At 44.4% G+C, this 14,787-nt stretch overlaps 1 protein-coding gene across 1 annotated transcript in view; it reads left to right on the forward strand.

Annotated features, from left to right (window-relative positions):
* The first annotated feature begins 6,146 nt into the window (after nt 1–6,146).
* Nucleotides 6,147–14,787, forward strand: part of MRPL3 (mitochondrial ribosomal protein L3) — a 60,933-nt gene continuing 52,292 nt past the window's right edge. The window contains exons 1-3 of the mRNA XM_075272235.1: nt 6,147–6,339; nt 7,805–7,989; nt 11,584–11,675. Coding sequence (XP_075128336.1) covers nt 6,263–6,339; nt 7,805–7,989; nt 11,584–11,675 — 354 coding nt within the window. The 5' untranslated portion in view covers nt 6,147–6,262. The remainder of the gene's footprint in view (nt 6,340–7,804; nt 7,990–11,583; nt 11,676–14,787) is intronic.

Consider the following 14,787-nt stretch of genomic DNA (forward strand, 5'->3'; position numbering starts at 1 on the left):
TTGTAAAGAGATTATTGTCTTGGAAAAAGTACAAATAAGTTATATTTTAAAAATGTTTTATCCAAGTCATATAACTGTGTTGTAAAACGGGCCAAGCTGATCTCGCGTGTATAAGTAATCATTGTAGGTGCTGTGACATCAGCCCAACCATAACAACAGTGAACTCATTGCCATGAGTTTGGATACAGAATATAGGAAAAACCCAGAGAGCCATTGTTATCACTAGAGGAAGCTGATAGCACATCAACATTTCCCTTCAGGGCAAAAATGGTATTAAACAGATCCCACTGCATTAAATGAGTGATAATATTTGGTCACACTGAGTTTACAAGCTTTGGCGAATAAAGTTCCACATGCAAAAGAATTCAATGTCGTCTATATGCCCTATTATAATGAATTCTTGCTGTTAAATTAAGATGAATATAAAGTGGTGCAGTCCCAAACAATCAAGACTGGGATGCAAAATATGCAGCAAACAGGTTTATTTAGAAATACAGGAAAATAAATAAACCTTCAATTCAGGCACAAATAAGCAAAACAAAATACAGCCTTAACGTCAGGCAAAAATAAAACAAAATCCTGCTTGTCCGAGCAACTAACTAAACAAAATGATAATGAAATGATTACCTAACTATACATGTGGCTTACTACTGGGGACATGAACAAAACAAGCACAATATTGTCTCACTGGACTGATGGTAAGTTCAAACAGTTTTTTGGACCGGAACCTGAAGCAGAGGCTGCCTCAGGTTCCGGTCCAAAAGATAGGTCGCTGCGACTGAAAGTCGATGCACTGCACCAGCATCCAACCGCGCATTCCGCTCTGGATTAGGCCTAATGAATGGGCCTAGTCCGGAGGAGGGAGTGTCTTCAGGTCGAATCGCGAGGTGACTCGGCCTGAAGAATGAGCATCTTGCTTCTTTTTTCCGGAAGCCGGAAGAAACAGCTCCCAGAAAAAGCTCCTGAGTGGCTCCCATTGACTTTAATGGGAGATGTCTTTCTGCTCAGGGTTTTGAGGCGAATACGACAGACCTAGCTACTTCCTCTCACTTCATGAATCTGCCCTGGAGTGCAGGATCTACAGCCTTTTTCTGGCACAGTAATGAGCCAAGGACTGACACCTGGAGCTGAGGCCTACTCAAGACTCGCACTGGACCACACATAAGTTAAAAACCTGGGGGAAATATAGCGAGATTCCAGCATTCGGTATTTCTATGGAATGGCACAGCGGAGACCACGTCTAAAGGTAAGAGACGAATAGCCTTTCTAAAAGCTATTCCGACGTCTAAAGCACACAAAACAGCGTTTTAGTGGTAGAATCCCTTTAAACTGTATGGAGCCACTGCTGGGGGAAATTAAACTCTATGGAGCCACTTCTGGGATATTCCCATGTCAAGGATCCTATCTATACTGGTAGCTTATGTAAACTGAAGACTTTTCCTAAATATATTGCTTTAGAAATGCTGCTTTGTTTTCCTGCTATGTGAACTTATTCCTTCCATTGTTTACACAGTGTTTCCATAACCACGGACCTGCATGATAGGACAAGCATGTCACTCACTGCTCTGCCGGCAGGGCAATCACAGTTTTTGCAGAATTGCAGTTTGCTGATAAAGCTGAGTCTGTTATCTCTTTATGTAAACACACAGATAACACTGAGTCTTCTCTACAAGTATGTGCATATTATCTGACCTGCATAAGTATTGTGATACTTCATAGTGTCCCGTTCAGCAAGCTGGGGGGGAATACAGGAAGTAAGAAGAAGAGACAGCAGGCAACCGCTGAAACAGTGAGACAAGCAAACCCCTTTACATTGTGCAGGTACATTGCTTTGAGTCATTAAACATGTACGGGGTGTTGTATGGAATCTGGAAGAAATGCGGCCAATCGCCTTCAAATTTTTTCTATGTGCAGATAATTTGCACAGCCAAGTTTAAGACCCTTTTTTTAGACTATTGTATGTTTCCAACTCTATTATGACAATAATTTGGGGAATGTTCCAGTATGACTGTGCCTAAATGCCAAAGCGAGGTCCATAAAGGCAGGATTTGAAGAGACTGGTGTGGACAAGTTCAAATTATCTAACAAAGATGTGACTTGAACTCCTGACAATAATTGCAAGCCAGACCTTTCCGATCAAAAATAAATATCTGACTTCACAAATATTTATTTATTTATTTTTTTACTAAGGGCATCTTCCGTTGAAAGTAGAATTTTAGCCGTATTTAGACATGGTTCCGATGTGTACATGGTTCGCTCTTGCCTGCGGTAATCATTGAGAGCGGGAATTTTATTTTTGGTGATTACTTTTTTTTTTTGCGTCTATTGCGCTGTACTGTGAGAGGGGGCGTTCCTTACTGACCAGCGATGACGCTGAGTGGTGAGGAACACCCCCCTCCCCTTGATAGTAACTCTTCCATATATGAGTACTGGTGAGGCGTTCCTCACTGCTCAGCATTATCGCTGGGCAGTAAGGAATGCCCCCTCTCACAGTACAGCACTATAGACGCTACTGTGAGGAGGGGCCTTCCTGACTGACAGAAACGCCCTTCTGACACTGAAGAGCTACCATAACGCCACCGATATCTTTTCAGCGGGGGCACAGAACGGGAAAGCCGATTGTCGGCTTTCTAGTGGTGTATGTGCCCTGAGGACTTCAAATGTCCTCTTGAAATAACTGATCAATACAACCTTCTGCATGCTTAAGAGCATTACCATGGAAGATATTTGACTCACTTGGTGTCAACTTGTTATGCTAAGATGTATTGTTAAAAAGAGCAAATGGAATGATAACACTAATAAAACATAACCTTTAATAAATCGGTTAAAATAGAATATATAAATACATAAAAAATCTCACATAAGACAAAAAACAAGTCCACCTCAATAACCACATATATGGACACGGTGGTCCCAAAAGAAAGTAAATTAAACCAATTGTGGACTCACCTACTTATAGTGGATGACTTGGGACTTCTGAACAAGTCCAGGGAAACCCAGGAAAAAAGAAATGTCTCCATCCTAATAGAACTGGTAGAAGTGTAAGAGACAGTAAAAGAGGATGTCCCTAAACTAAAAGGACAGGAAGGGAGCTGTGCACCCCTAATGCCTGACACGGGGTCACCCCCCTAAATGGCCGGTGACCCGTCCGGAACCTTGCCCTAGTGATGGGGTGTCCCTGTTACGGCCCTCCTGAACAGAATATATACATATGAAAGGTTGCGCTGAAAAGAGTTAAATGCAACTCAAATAAACATACCCGACATGCATGTTTCGTGGTGCATAAATGACATTAACACACACACTCATCAGGGGTAATTAGCAAAGTTGCCAGTAACCAGTACTCATTCACAAGCACATAGACATATGGGCATATATATACATTCACCCATAGGGGAGCAAACAGTCACTCAGATAAGTGACAAAAATACATTCATACCACACTAGTGTAGAGTGGTTAGATAAGCAGGACAGAGAAGTGAACGAGTTAGACTAATGTTCAGTTCTCATGACACCACGGAGTGCCGAACAGTGTACGTCCAAACATTAGTCTAACTCGTTCACTTCTCTTCTGTTAGAAGAGAAGAGTTCACTGGACATTTCTCTTTTGGAAACAGGTACACATGCCTGTCCAGCATTGTCATTTTTATGGTTGTATGTAAATATAGCATGATCCATATAGTATAAACTACAATGTTGATCAAAGCTAGGATTACTAAACATACAAGTACATTTCATAAGCAAAGGATAAAATTAGTGTGTCTGCAGCACAACATTTCGTAGGAAAGAGCCATACTACAGTCATACTACAGTCATACTACAGTCATGGCCAAAAGTTTTCAGAATGACACAAATATTATATTTTCACATGATCTGCTGCCCTCTGGCTTTTATGTGTGTTTGTCAAATGTTTTTATCACATACAGAAATATAATTGCAATCATATTATGAGTAACCAAAGCTTATATTGACAGTTAGAATGAGTTAATGCAGCAAGTCAATATTTGCAGTGTTGACCCTTCTTCTTCTCCAGGACCTCTGCAATTCTCCCTGGCATGCTCTCAATCAACTTCTGGACCAAATCCTGACTGATAGCAGTCCATTCTTGCACAATCAATGCTTGCATTTTGTCAGAATTTGTAGGTTTTTGTTTGTCCACCCGTCTCTTGATGATTGACCACAAGTTTTCAATGGGATTAAGATCTTGGGAGTTTCCAGGCCATGGACCCAAAATCTCTATGTTTTGTTCCCTGAGCCATTTAGTTATCACCTATGCTTTATGGCAAGGTGCTCCATCATGCTGGAAAAGGCATTGTTGATCGCCAAACTGCTCTTGGACGGTTGGGAGAAGTTGATCTTGGAGGACATTCTGGTACCATTCTTTATTCATGGCTGTGTTTTTAGGCAAGACTGTGAGAGAGCCTATTCCCTTGGCTGAGAAGCAACCCCACACATGAATGGTTTCAGGATGCTTTACAGTTGGCATGAGACAAGACTGGTGGTAGCGCTCACCTCGTCTTCTCCGAATAAGCTGTTTTCCAGATGTCCCAAACAATCGAAAAGGGGATTCATCAGAGAAAATGACTTTACCCCAGTCCTCAGCAGTCCACTCCCTGTACCTTTTGCAGAATATCAGTCTGGCCCTGATGTTTTTTCTGGAGAGAAGTGGCTTCTTTGCTGCCCTCCTTGAGATCAGGCCTTGCTCCAAGAGTCTCCGCCTCACAGTGCGTGCAGATGCACTCACACCTGCCTGCTGCCATTCCTAAGCAAGCTCTGCACTGCTGGTAGCCCAATCCCGCAGCTGAAACACTTTTAAGAGACGGTCCTGGCGCTTGCTGGTCTTTCTTGGGCGCCCTGGAGCATTTTGCCAACAATGGAACCTCTCTCCTTGAAGTTCTTGATGATGCGATAGATTATTGACTGAGGTGCAATCTTTCTAGCTGCGTTACTCTTCCCTGTTAGGCCATTTTTGTGCAGTGCAATGATGACTGCATGCGTTTCTTTAGAGATAACCATGGTTAACAGAAGAGAAACAATGATGCCAAGCACCAGCCTCCTTTTAAAGTGTCCAGTGGTGTCATTCTTACTTAATCATGACAGATTGATCTCCAGCCCTGTCCTCATCAACACCCACACCTGTGTTAATGGAGCAATCACTGAAACGATGTTAGCTGGTCCTTTTAAGGCAGGGCTGCAATTATGTTGTAATGTGTTTTGGGGGATAAAGTTCATTTTCTAGGCAAATATTGACTTATTATTATTTTTCAGCATTACATTACCTTATTATTTACAGCATTTACATTATTATTTGGCTTACAACACACTGAATCATTATGAGGGTCTGTGGGTTTTGGACCCGCTAAACTACTACATCAGATAGAATTTTGGCCACTTCTAAGTGCGTTGTCTACCGATTTTCACCCTATAACCCTTGTTCCTTAATTGGACTTCTTTACTGCGGGGACACTGCCAGGTTGCTAACTCCAGAGGGGGTTCCACAATTAATAGCAGCTAGCCCATTGGACTCAGAGGCACCACTCAAGAAAATGGTCAAGTTCAATAAGGGGGCATATATCAAGGTTGAGAGGTCAGGAATAAGCAGGTGGCAAGGTTCAGAGATCAGGTTCAAGCCAAAGAATGGACATGATTATCAGGCAGAGAATGAGCAGCAGACATTACACAGCCCACACTGTAGGACATGTTATGCTTTATGAGGTTTCCTACATGTCATATTACCCATAGAAGAAAGGTAGGACTAGAAAACAAATGCAGATAACCCATCTATGTAGTTAACCTTCTGCAGCTTGGACACACTTTAATGTCTTGTGTTTCCTGCTTATGTGCTTGTGCTTTTAAAATCCAACAAAAATGGAATCTAAAAACCAATGTACATAGTCATGTATGTGGGGGAGCAGGGACATGGCAAGGGTCATTGTCTATTGTATGAACAACTACTTAGTCCTAAGCAGAGAACATGTCAGGAGAGGATGTCATTCAGCACCATAGGAAAGCTGGGTTCCTTATTATTAATACACTATTCCTTCTTTCTCACAGCTACAGTCACAGACTCTGCCAGCCAGCATGAGCACACAGCTAGAGCAGCCGGAACCTTTCTTTCTCGGCCTCTTGTTTCCGGGCGGAGGAGCAGAGTGACGGACAGGAAGAGTTTAGTGACATTCTCATGCCGCTGCAGAGGGCAAGATTCTCGCGGCAGTAAAGCTGTCCCCTGTGCCGGGCATCTGTGTTATAGCTGTGAGTGGTGATGGCTGCGGGGCTGGGCCGGAGGCTGCTCTCTGCTCGGGGCACATGGTTTGGCAGGAGCTGTGCGCTACATGACAGGTGAGTGACTGGCAGGGCATGGTGTGGGCAGTGTATGTCTTATGTGGGCATTACAACAGGATCATTCCTGCCTGCCTGGGTATTGCCGACATCCTGTGACAGTAGGTGCAGCCTACCTGGCCGGGCACTAACATACAAGTAACTCTGAGAACGTCCTCAGTGCCCCATTTGACAGCAGACTGATGTACTGACCTATCAGTGACGGGTGCAGTGACCCCAGTGAAGATACAGGTCAGGTATCAGAATGCCGCCATATCTGTCATAGACGTAAAAGCAACATCACTGTAACACACCCTCCCAAATAGAGTCACTTGGAGGAACTCAAGGTACCCCTGGTCTTCTCTCTTATCCTGTATGGAAGATTATTCTAAATACATATTCACACCATGGTGACAGTCACCTGCTGACTAAGAGTATGTTCACATGGAGAAGTTGGTCACTGAATTTCGTATTGTAGAGCTGAGGGCTGGAAAGTGGAGAGGAATTTGAAGTCTGTCTCATATTCTTCAGTTTCTCGTGTGTGAATATGCTCCAATACTACTCAATCTTAATAAGTGTCCGGTTTATCACAGTGGCTGATGCTGGATGATAAACTGCTGCTTTTTACACTGTCTAGGCTAAGTTTATACCACTTATTAGTTGGTTTAGTTTTAGCTAGAATTTTGGTGCCGTTGGGGTGCACATTGTTACATCTTAAATCTGACAGGTTGATTTGGTACACTAAACCACACACAGGTCCTTATAGACCTGGGGTTTATTGTCACAAATCACCCTGATGTAATACAATCCGCAGTCGCATTGAAAATAAAAATAAAAACCCTTTATACTTACCTAAAGATGAATCTAGTGAGCCTGACTCCTCTCTGGTGCTCCCGGCACCGTTGCTGTTTTTCAGTGAAGCTGGAGATGTACACCCTGGCTAGTGCTAGAGGTATGGGGCATGCACACTGAAGCTGACGTGTACTCCGCTGACTTCATTGAAGAACTGATTTCAATGGGAGTCCACATTGTTAGGGTATACAGCACTTTTATTTTCATGTTGGGGGAGTCAATTCTTCATGATGAGGGAAAAAAGGATTATTTTGCAAATTTGTTATGCAGTTTCTGCACATAAACAGCACGGAAACTGTTATGTGTAACCAAAAACTGACTGGCACCATTGAGTGGGGCTACTTAGTGTCATTATCCACAGCAGTGACGCATCAGATTTCTCTCATATGTGAACATATAAGAATCTTACATTTTTCTTTGAAATACCTTGTGCTAAAGTGCTGGTCAATGTAATGTGTTCCTGACACACAATCACTCGAGCAGTATAGGTAGATCAGGGTATATAAGATAAGATAATCCTTTAATAGTCCCACAGTGGGGAAATTTCAGAATATTTGGAGATGGTTAAGCTACTACTGGTCGTCTTATCCTTAAAGTTGTATTTTTTTTTTCTCCTTGGCTTCTTTCTCCTTAGCTGTCCATCCAGTGTCCTACTGGTCAGATACAACAGCAGCAGTAGTACTTGGTGGGATGAGCATCTCTCCGAACAAAACAAAGAGTTTATGAAACAAGTGACTGCACAGGAATACAGAGATATGACCGCAAGCAAGCTTTGTCCACTGAAGGATGAGCCATGGCCTATAAAGCCCTGGGAACCAGGTATATTTAATATATATATAGTATTATGTATATGAAAAATTCCTAGCTACTGTTATTGGTGGGCATAGGGCATTATCAGCTTTCTATTTACAGAGAGTAATAAGAGCTTATCAGCTCTCCACGGAATAAGTTATAAGTATCTGATCACTCGCTGTATTGACCTCGACTGATCGTGAACATAGGGATCCTGTGTTACTTATTTCAGTGAAGTGATGGTTGTGCTCTATTCATTCTCAGATAAGGCATCAGGTAAATGACACCTACAAAAAGTATACATTACAGTAGTTGTGAATATCTGGTACTGTAGCAAATTCCCTGGAAGGAGACAAAACTGTAATAACGTGCAGCATCCATGGACAAGAGTGGCGCTGAAGTTACATTGTCTGGGGAAGCTCAGTTAATTTTTGACCTAAATGTTGCGTTTCCTAAAAAGAAATCAATTTATTGAGCTCTCATGGAGTGCAGACTTCATTTTACTTTTATGTACTAGTATGAAAACTTACTCTTACACACTTCAGTTCCAAGTGCAGTAGCTCCGCTTTGTGTCGTGCTACATATCACTTACTGGATTTTTTTGTGGTTTTTTTTGCAGTAGTTTCCATAAAATCCTAATATTTATGAGCTCCTACAGCTGATTGAAAGCTTTCTCCCTATTAAGGTGCATATAGTGAATGCTGTCAAGCAGCAGTGGATGGTCTTATTGAGGATTCTACAGCGCACAGACCATTGAGAGGATGGGAATCACACTGCAACTGTTAGGGTGCATTCACACTACTGATACGCTGCCCGATTCTGAACGTTAAAACACGTTCAAAATCAGCGCGTATAAAGCAGATCCCTTGGCGCTTTTTTTACACCAATAACTATGCAGGGGAGGTGGGACAGCAACTAGGACAATGTGGGCATTAAAAAAAACCGTATACAGTAGACATTAGTGAGTAGTGAAATATTCGAAATTCGATTCGAGTAGACCTCAATATTCGACTATTCAATCGAATACCTACTCGATCGCATACTACTCGCTCATCTCTGATTGTTACTAAACCTAGTCCACCAGTAGGCTGTAAAAGAGGAATTTGGAATATATTGTGAGGCATAATCAATGTATAGTGGTCATTGTAAACCCGCACTACTCAGCCTGCTCTAATGTGCCGCAGTGCAGGTACTCACCCTTGTGGTCCTTGCTTGCAGCTTAAAGGACAAGTAAAGCATGTTAATATATTTGTATTGTGGGGAAGTTAGCTGGTAGAAACAGTGGTGCGGACCCAAACAGTCAAGACAGGGGCACAAAATATGCAGCAAACTGGTTTATTTCGGGGGGAAAAAAGGAAAATAAATAAACCTTGACTTCAGGCACAAAATAAAACAAAATACAGCCTTAACTCCAGGCAAAAAAAAAATACAAAGTAAAAACCTGCTTGTTTGAGCGACTAACTAAACAGTAGGTTTACCTAACTCTATGTGTGGCTTACTACCATAAACAAGCGCAATATTGTCTCACCGGACTCAGGGTTACAGGACAGAGCCATACACCTCCTTTCACCTCATGGAACTGCACACAATGCAGGATCTGCAGCCTTTTTCTGGCCCAGTAATGATCTACACCTGGGCTGAGGCCTACTCCAGATCTGCCCTGGACCACACATATGTCAGAAACCTGGGGCTGATAAATCTGGACTCCAGCACTCTGCCTGTCACCTCTTCAGAATATGTAATATGGCAGACATCACTGGGTGGCAAGAGAAGGGCAGTCTGAGGCTGCACTGGGACATTACAGAGAACTATAGAGGAACTTCTCAACTGTTGAAAAAAGTGATTGAAAATGGAGCTGCTACCGGGATGGAGGGGAGCAGTACCAAGCTACCAGGGAGCCTGGTGTACTTACGATATATCTTCTGTCCTATGGTTAAAATTACCCTATATCAGTGATGGCGAACCTTTTTGAGACCGAGTGCCCAAACTGTAACCCAAAACCCAATAAATTATCGCGGAGTGCCAACACGGCAATTTAACCTTAAAACTCTTTGGATCCACAATTGCGGACCCACAAATTACAGTCGTGTGAATGGAGCTTTACAGAGCTTGTACTGAAAGGTCTGTACACAGTACAATCTGCCCCCAGTGGCCCCACACACACAGTACAATCTGCCCTGCAGTGGCCCCCCCACACACAGTACAATCTGCCCTGCAGTGGCCCCCCCACACACAGTACAATCTGCCCTGCAGTGGCCCCCCCACACACAGTACAATCTGCCCTGCAGTGGCCCCCCCACACACAGTACAATCTGCCCTGCAGTGGCCCCCACACACAGTACAATCTGCCCTGCAGTGGCCCCCCCACACACAGTACAATCTGTCCCGCAGTGGCCCCCACACACAGTACAATCTGCCAGGGGGCCACACGGTGGCTCAGTGGTTAGCACTGCAGCTTTGCAGCGCTGGAATCCTGGTGTTCGAATCCCAAGGGCATAAAACCATCTGCAAGGAGTTTGTATGTTCTCCCGGTGTTTGCATGGATTTCCATCCCATATTCCAAAGACATACTGATAGGGAAAAATGTACATTGTGAGCTCTATGTGGGGCTCACAATCTACATAAAAAAAAACAAAAAAAAAAACAGTACAATCTGCCCTGCAGTGGCCCCCACAGACACAGGACAATCTGCCCCGCAGTGGCCCCCACACACACTACAATCTGCCCCGCAGTGGCCCCCACACACACTACAATCTGCCCTGCAGTGACCCCCACAGACAGTACAATCTGCCCCGCGATGGCCCCCCCATGGGATTATACCTCCACAGTATACTCCACAGTAGCCCCCTCCCCACACAGCATGAAATGGTCCACAGTAGCCCCCTCCCCACACAGCATGAAGTGGTCCACAGTAGCCCCCTCCCCACACAGCATGAAGTGGTCCACAGTAGCCCCCTCCCCACACAGCATGAAATGGTCCACAGTAGCCCCCTCCCCACACAGCATGAAATATTCCACAGTAGCCCCCTCCCCACACAGCATGAGATGGTCCTCAGTAGCCCCCTGCCCAGACAGCATGAAATATTCCACAGTAGCCCCCTCCCCACACAGCATGAGATGGTTCACAGTAGCCCCTTCCCCACACAGCATAAAATATTCCACAGTAGTTCCCCCTCCCTAACAGCACAAAATGGTCCAGAGCAGCCCCCTCCCCAGACAATACACATATACACTAACCTGAAGGGCCGCCGGGCGTCCTCTCTTTCTCCTATACACTACGGGCGCTGATGACTTACGTCATCATGTCCACGCCGGTGCAGAGGTCACACTCTGTATAGTCAATGTAGGCCGTGCGTACCGCGCGGCCTACACTGAAAGCTTTCAGCTGGATGTGCATTTGCACATCCAGCTGAAAGCAGCGATCGCTCGCTAACGGGGAATCCTGTACCGGATTCCCCGTTACTGAGCGATCCGGGCGACCGCAACTGTGCCAGCATAGAGGGCTCTGCGTGCCCTCTCTGGCACGCGTGCCATAGGTTCGCCATCACTGCCCTATATCATTGAATCTATTGTGTGATTTCTGATTTGCACATCTTAATAGAACTGCTTCTTGTATTACAGGCTCCAATAGGGTTGGATTAATAGCACTTAAACTAGGAATGATGCCAATATGGACCAAATCTGGAGAAAGGCATGCAGTCACCATGTTGCAAGTAAGTTTATAAAATGCATTTCTCTGTTAATTTTCTACTTGCCTTCAGTTTTCCTTTTGGTACACAGAGGTGTCATCCTTCTAAGGTGTGGCCTATTTAGGGCCTTAGGAAGAAAAATTCTCTTTTTTATTTATTTTTTTCCCTTATTGCCTTTAATGAGCCTGTTATTAATGGCTGTTTTTGTCATCCATCATAGAGTTAAAGGGGTTTCACTTCCTGTATCTCTCCTTCTCCATCCCTCTTGCTAAATGGGCTGGAGGAGTTTCACAATATTTATACATACAGATCAGATAATATGCAGATGCTGGTACAGAATGGGCTCGGTGTTATCTGTGTGTTTACATAGAGAGATAATAGACTGGGCTATATCAGCAAACTACAATTAGCTGAACTGATTATCCTACTGGCAAGAACACTGAAAAAGTGATGTCACTTGTCCTGTAGGTCCGAGGTTATAGCAATGGTGTGTAAACAATGGGAGGAATAAGTTCACATAGCAGGAGAACAAAGCAGAATTTCTAAAGCAATATATTTTGGAAAAGTCTTCAGTTTACATAAGCTACCAATATAGATAGGATCCTTGAGTTGGGACAACCCCTTTAATGCTACAGTGTCTGTTCCCATTGACACCAACGTAAACAATATGACAGCATCATTGCGAACACAAGGCCTCTGCAAGGTCAGGCATGATTTTAAAGGGAGCGCCCCCTATAGGGGTGCATGGCTGAGGTTCTGTTTTCCTAATTACATCATGGAAGACAGACTTGCACATCCTCAGCTAGCGCCCTCTATTGGTGTGCATACTTGAGGCTCTGTCTTCCTAATTACATCATGGAAGACAGATTTGCATATTCTTCCCATGAGGCAATGTCTACCGTCATGTTTGATTACTTATACAACGGAAGACTTGCATTACTTTTTCTTTCATCAGGAAATTTAAAAAAAAACGTAAAGTCCGCTCCTGCAGCTTACATTCACAGAAAGCTCTTTGTCCAATGTATATCAGCCGGCACCTTCTCTGCATCTGGGCACTTATTGAAGTCAGTGGGAGCTGAGCTGCAGTGAATCTGCCAGGCAACTAAATTCCAATTCCTGGACAAATTTTTAAAGGGTTTATCCATCTTTGTAATATTGATGATCTGTCTTTGGGATAGACCATCAATATTACATCTGTGATGACACAACAGCCAGGACCTCTGCAGATCAGCTGTTCCAGGACAGCGCGGCTATAGGTAATGGTAACATTTCTAGGAGCCGCACTGTTCACTTTCCATACAGTGTGTAGCAATAGGTTTAGGTAGTGCATTGTTGCACATCGTATGGCGGGTGAGCAGCATGGCTCCTGATATGTTATTACCTTCAGCCGCCCTGTCTTGGTATCGCTGGTTTGCAGGGATCCTGATGGCGGGCCCCTAGAAATAATTCCACTGGTGGGCCCTAGACACCCCAGTCCGACACTGTCTGTCTGTGTTTGTTTCCATACATGTCTACCATTATACATACTATTTTATAATGTGATGTTTAGGCCCGGTTCACATCTGTGTTCAGGTTTCCATTCGTGGAGTCTGCTTGGGGACCCCCCCAAACGAAAACCTATACGCATTAAAAAGTGGTAACCTTCAGGAAACCTGTGGGCCCCATAGAATATAATGGGGTCTGTGTGGTTTCCGCGCAAAAAATGGGGAGAGAAAAGTGTTGCTTGCAGGACTTTTCTTTCCACATTTTTCATGCAGATAGGGGAACGGAATGGTCCAAATGCAGATGTGACCCAGGACTTTGTATATTGCGATGTTAAAGGGGCTGTCCGGTCCAGCGGCGGGGTCTTTGTCTTGCAGAAGTCCTTGCCACACGTGACTGCTGAGGCTGATCAGCAGTCAAAGGAAAGGACACGTAACATCACAGGTGACTTATGTGAGACATCCCAGTTCCTTTCTTTAGGCTGCTGTGGCCCCTGATTGGCCTCATTGGTTACGTGTGTTGGGGACTGCCGCTGGAACAAGCCCTGGGGCGCCATTGGACCAGACAGGGGTGCAAGGACCAGGGACAGGTGAGTGTGGGTTTTATTTTTCACCTTCCCCGGCCTCCTTGATAAAACCTGTAGTTCCTGAACAACCTCTTTAAGGCTGGGGCCCCACGGGAAAAATCTTGGCATTTTACAGTCAGGGAAAAGTGGATGGAATTAAGAGCCAAGTCACAACTGGAAGAAGTGGTCATGGTGGTCCAAAGGGAAGAGAAATGTGGGAAGACGTCTCCTGTGAGTATTACTGCACCAAATATTACTTCATTGTATTTACTGTAATGTTACCACTAGCACACCCCCTCCCCCACTGCCTGAGGTGGATGATCATCCACCCCCCACCCCCCCAGTATTCAGTTCGGGGGGGCGCATCTCTTGATCATCCGCCTCAGGCAGCAGAAAGTCTAGGTTCACCACTGGTGTAGACTATAGAACATCTGCTGCTTATTGACGAAATGATGAGCATGACGTGAATGTGAAAATGTGTAGAATGCTGATCAGTGCTGATTATTTTCCCTGCTACGTGTTGATGGCATTTTGAAAGCCCCATCCACATGTACTACTATATATGTACTGTATATTGCCACAAGGTACCAATTCCACATATACAGTACATATAGACCAGGCCTAAGATATCACACTATTCTAGAAGGAAGAAGCCGTATAGTGAGAAATGTACTGAAGTACATAAAGCAGAGTGACATGTGTAACTGCGCCCAACTATCATGTGCTATTTGTAATATACGCTAATCACTTTAGCGTATCAATTTAGTATCAGGGCCTGGATGTGACTGCTACCCCTGAATACCCTATAGATAGAAATCTGCCATACAGTGCAGTTTAACCGGTTAAGGACCGCTGGCCGTAAAATTACGGCCAGTGATCCTGGTACCTAAAGACCGGCCGATTGTAAAAATACGGCCGGTCTTTAGACTCCATTTTAGAGGGGATCGCGCGTCCCCCCGGCGACAGTCCCGCCCCCACTACCGGCGCGGGACTTGGTGAACATGCCGGGGACCGATCTGATTGGTCCCCGGTCATGTGATCGCTGTGACAGCAAGTCACAGCGATCCGTTCTATTTACTGTAGTGACGG

This window comes from Leptodactylus fuscus, chromosome 4 (genome assembly GCF_031893055.1).
Source record: "Leptodactylus fuscus isolate aLepFus1 chromosome 4, aLepFus1.hap2, whole genome shotgun sequence".
In the NCBI taxonomy this organism is placed as follows: Eukaryota; Metazoa; Chordata; class Amphibia; order Anura; family Leptodactylidae; genus Leptodactylus; species Leptodactylus fuscus.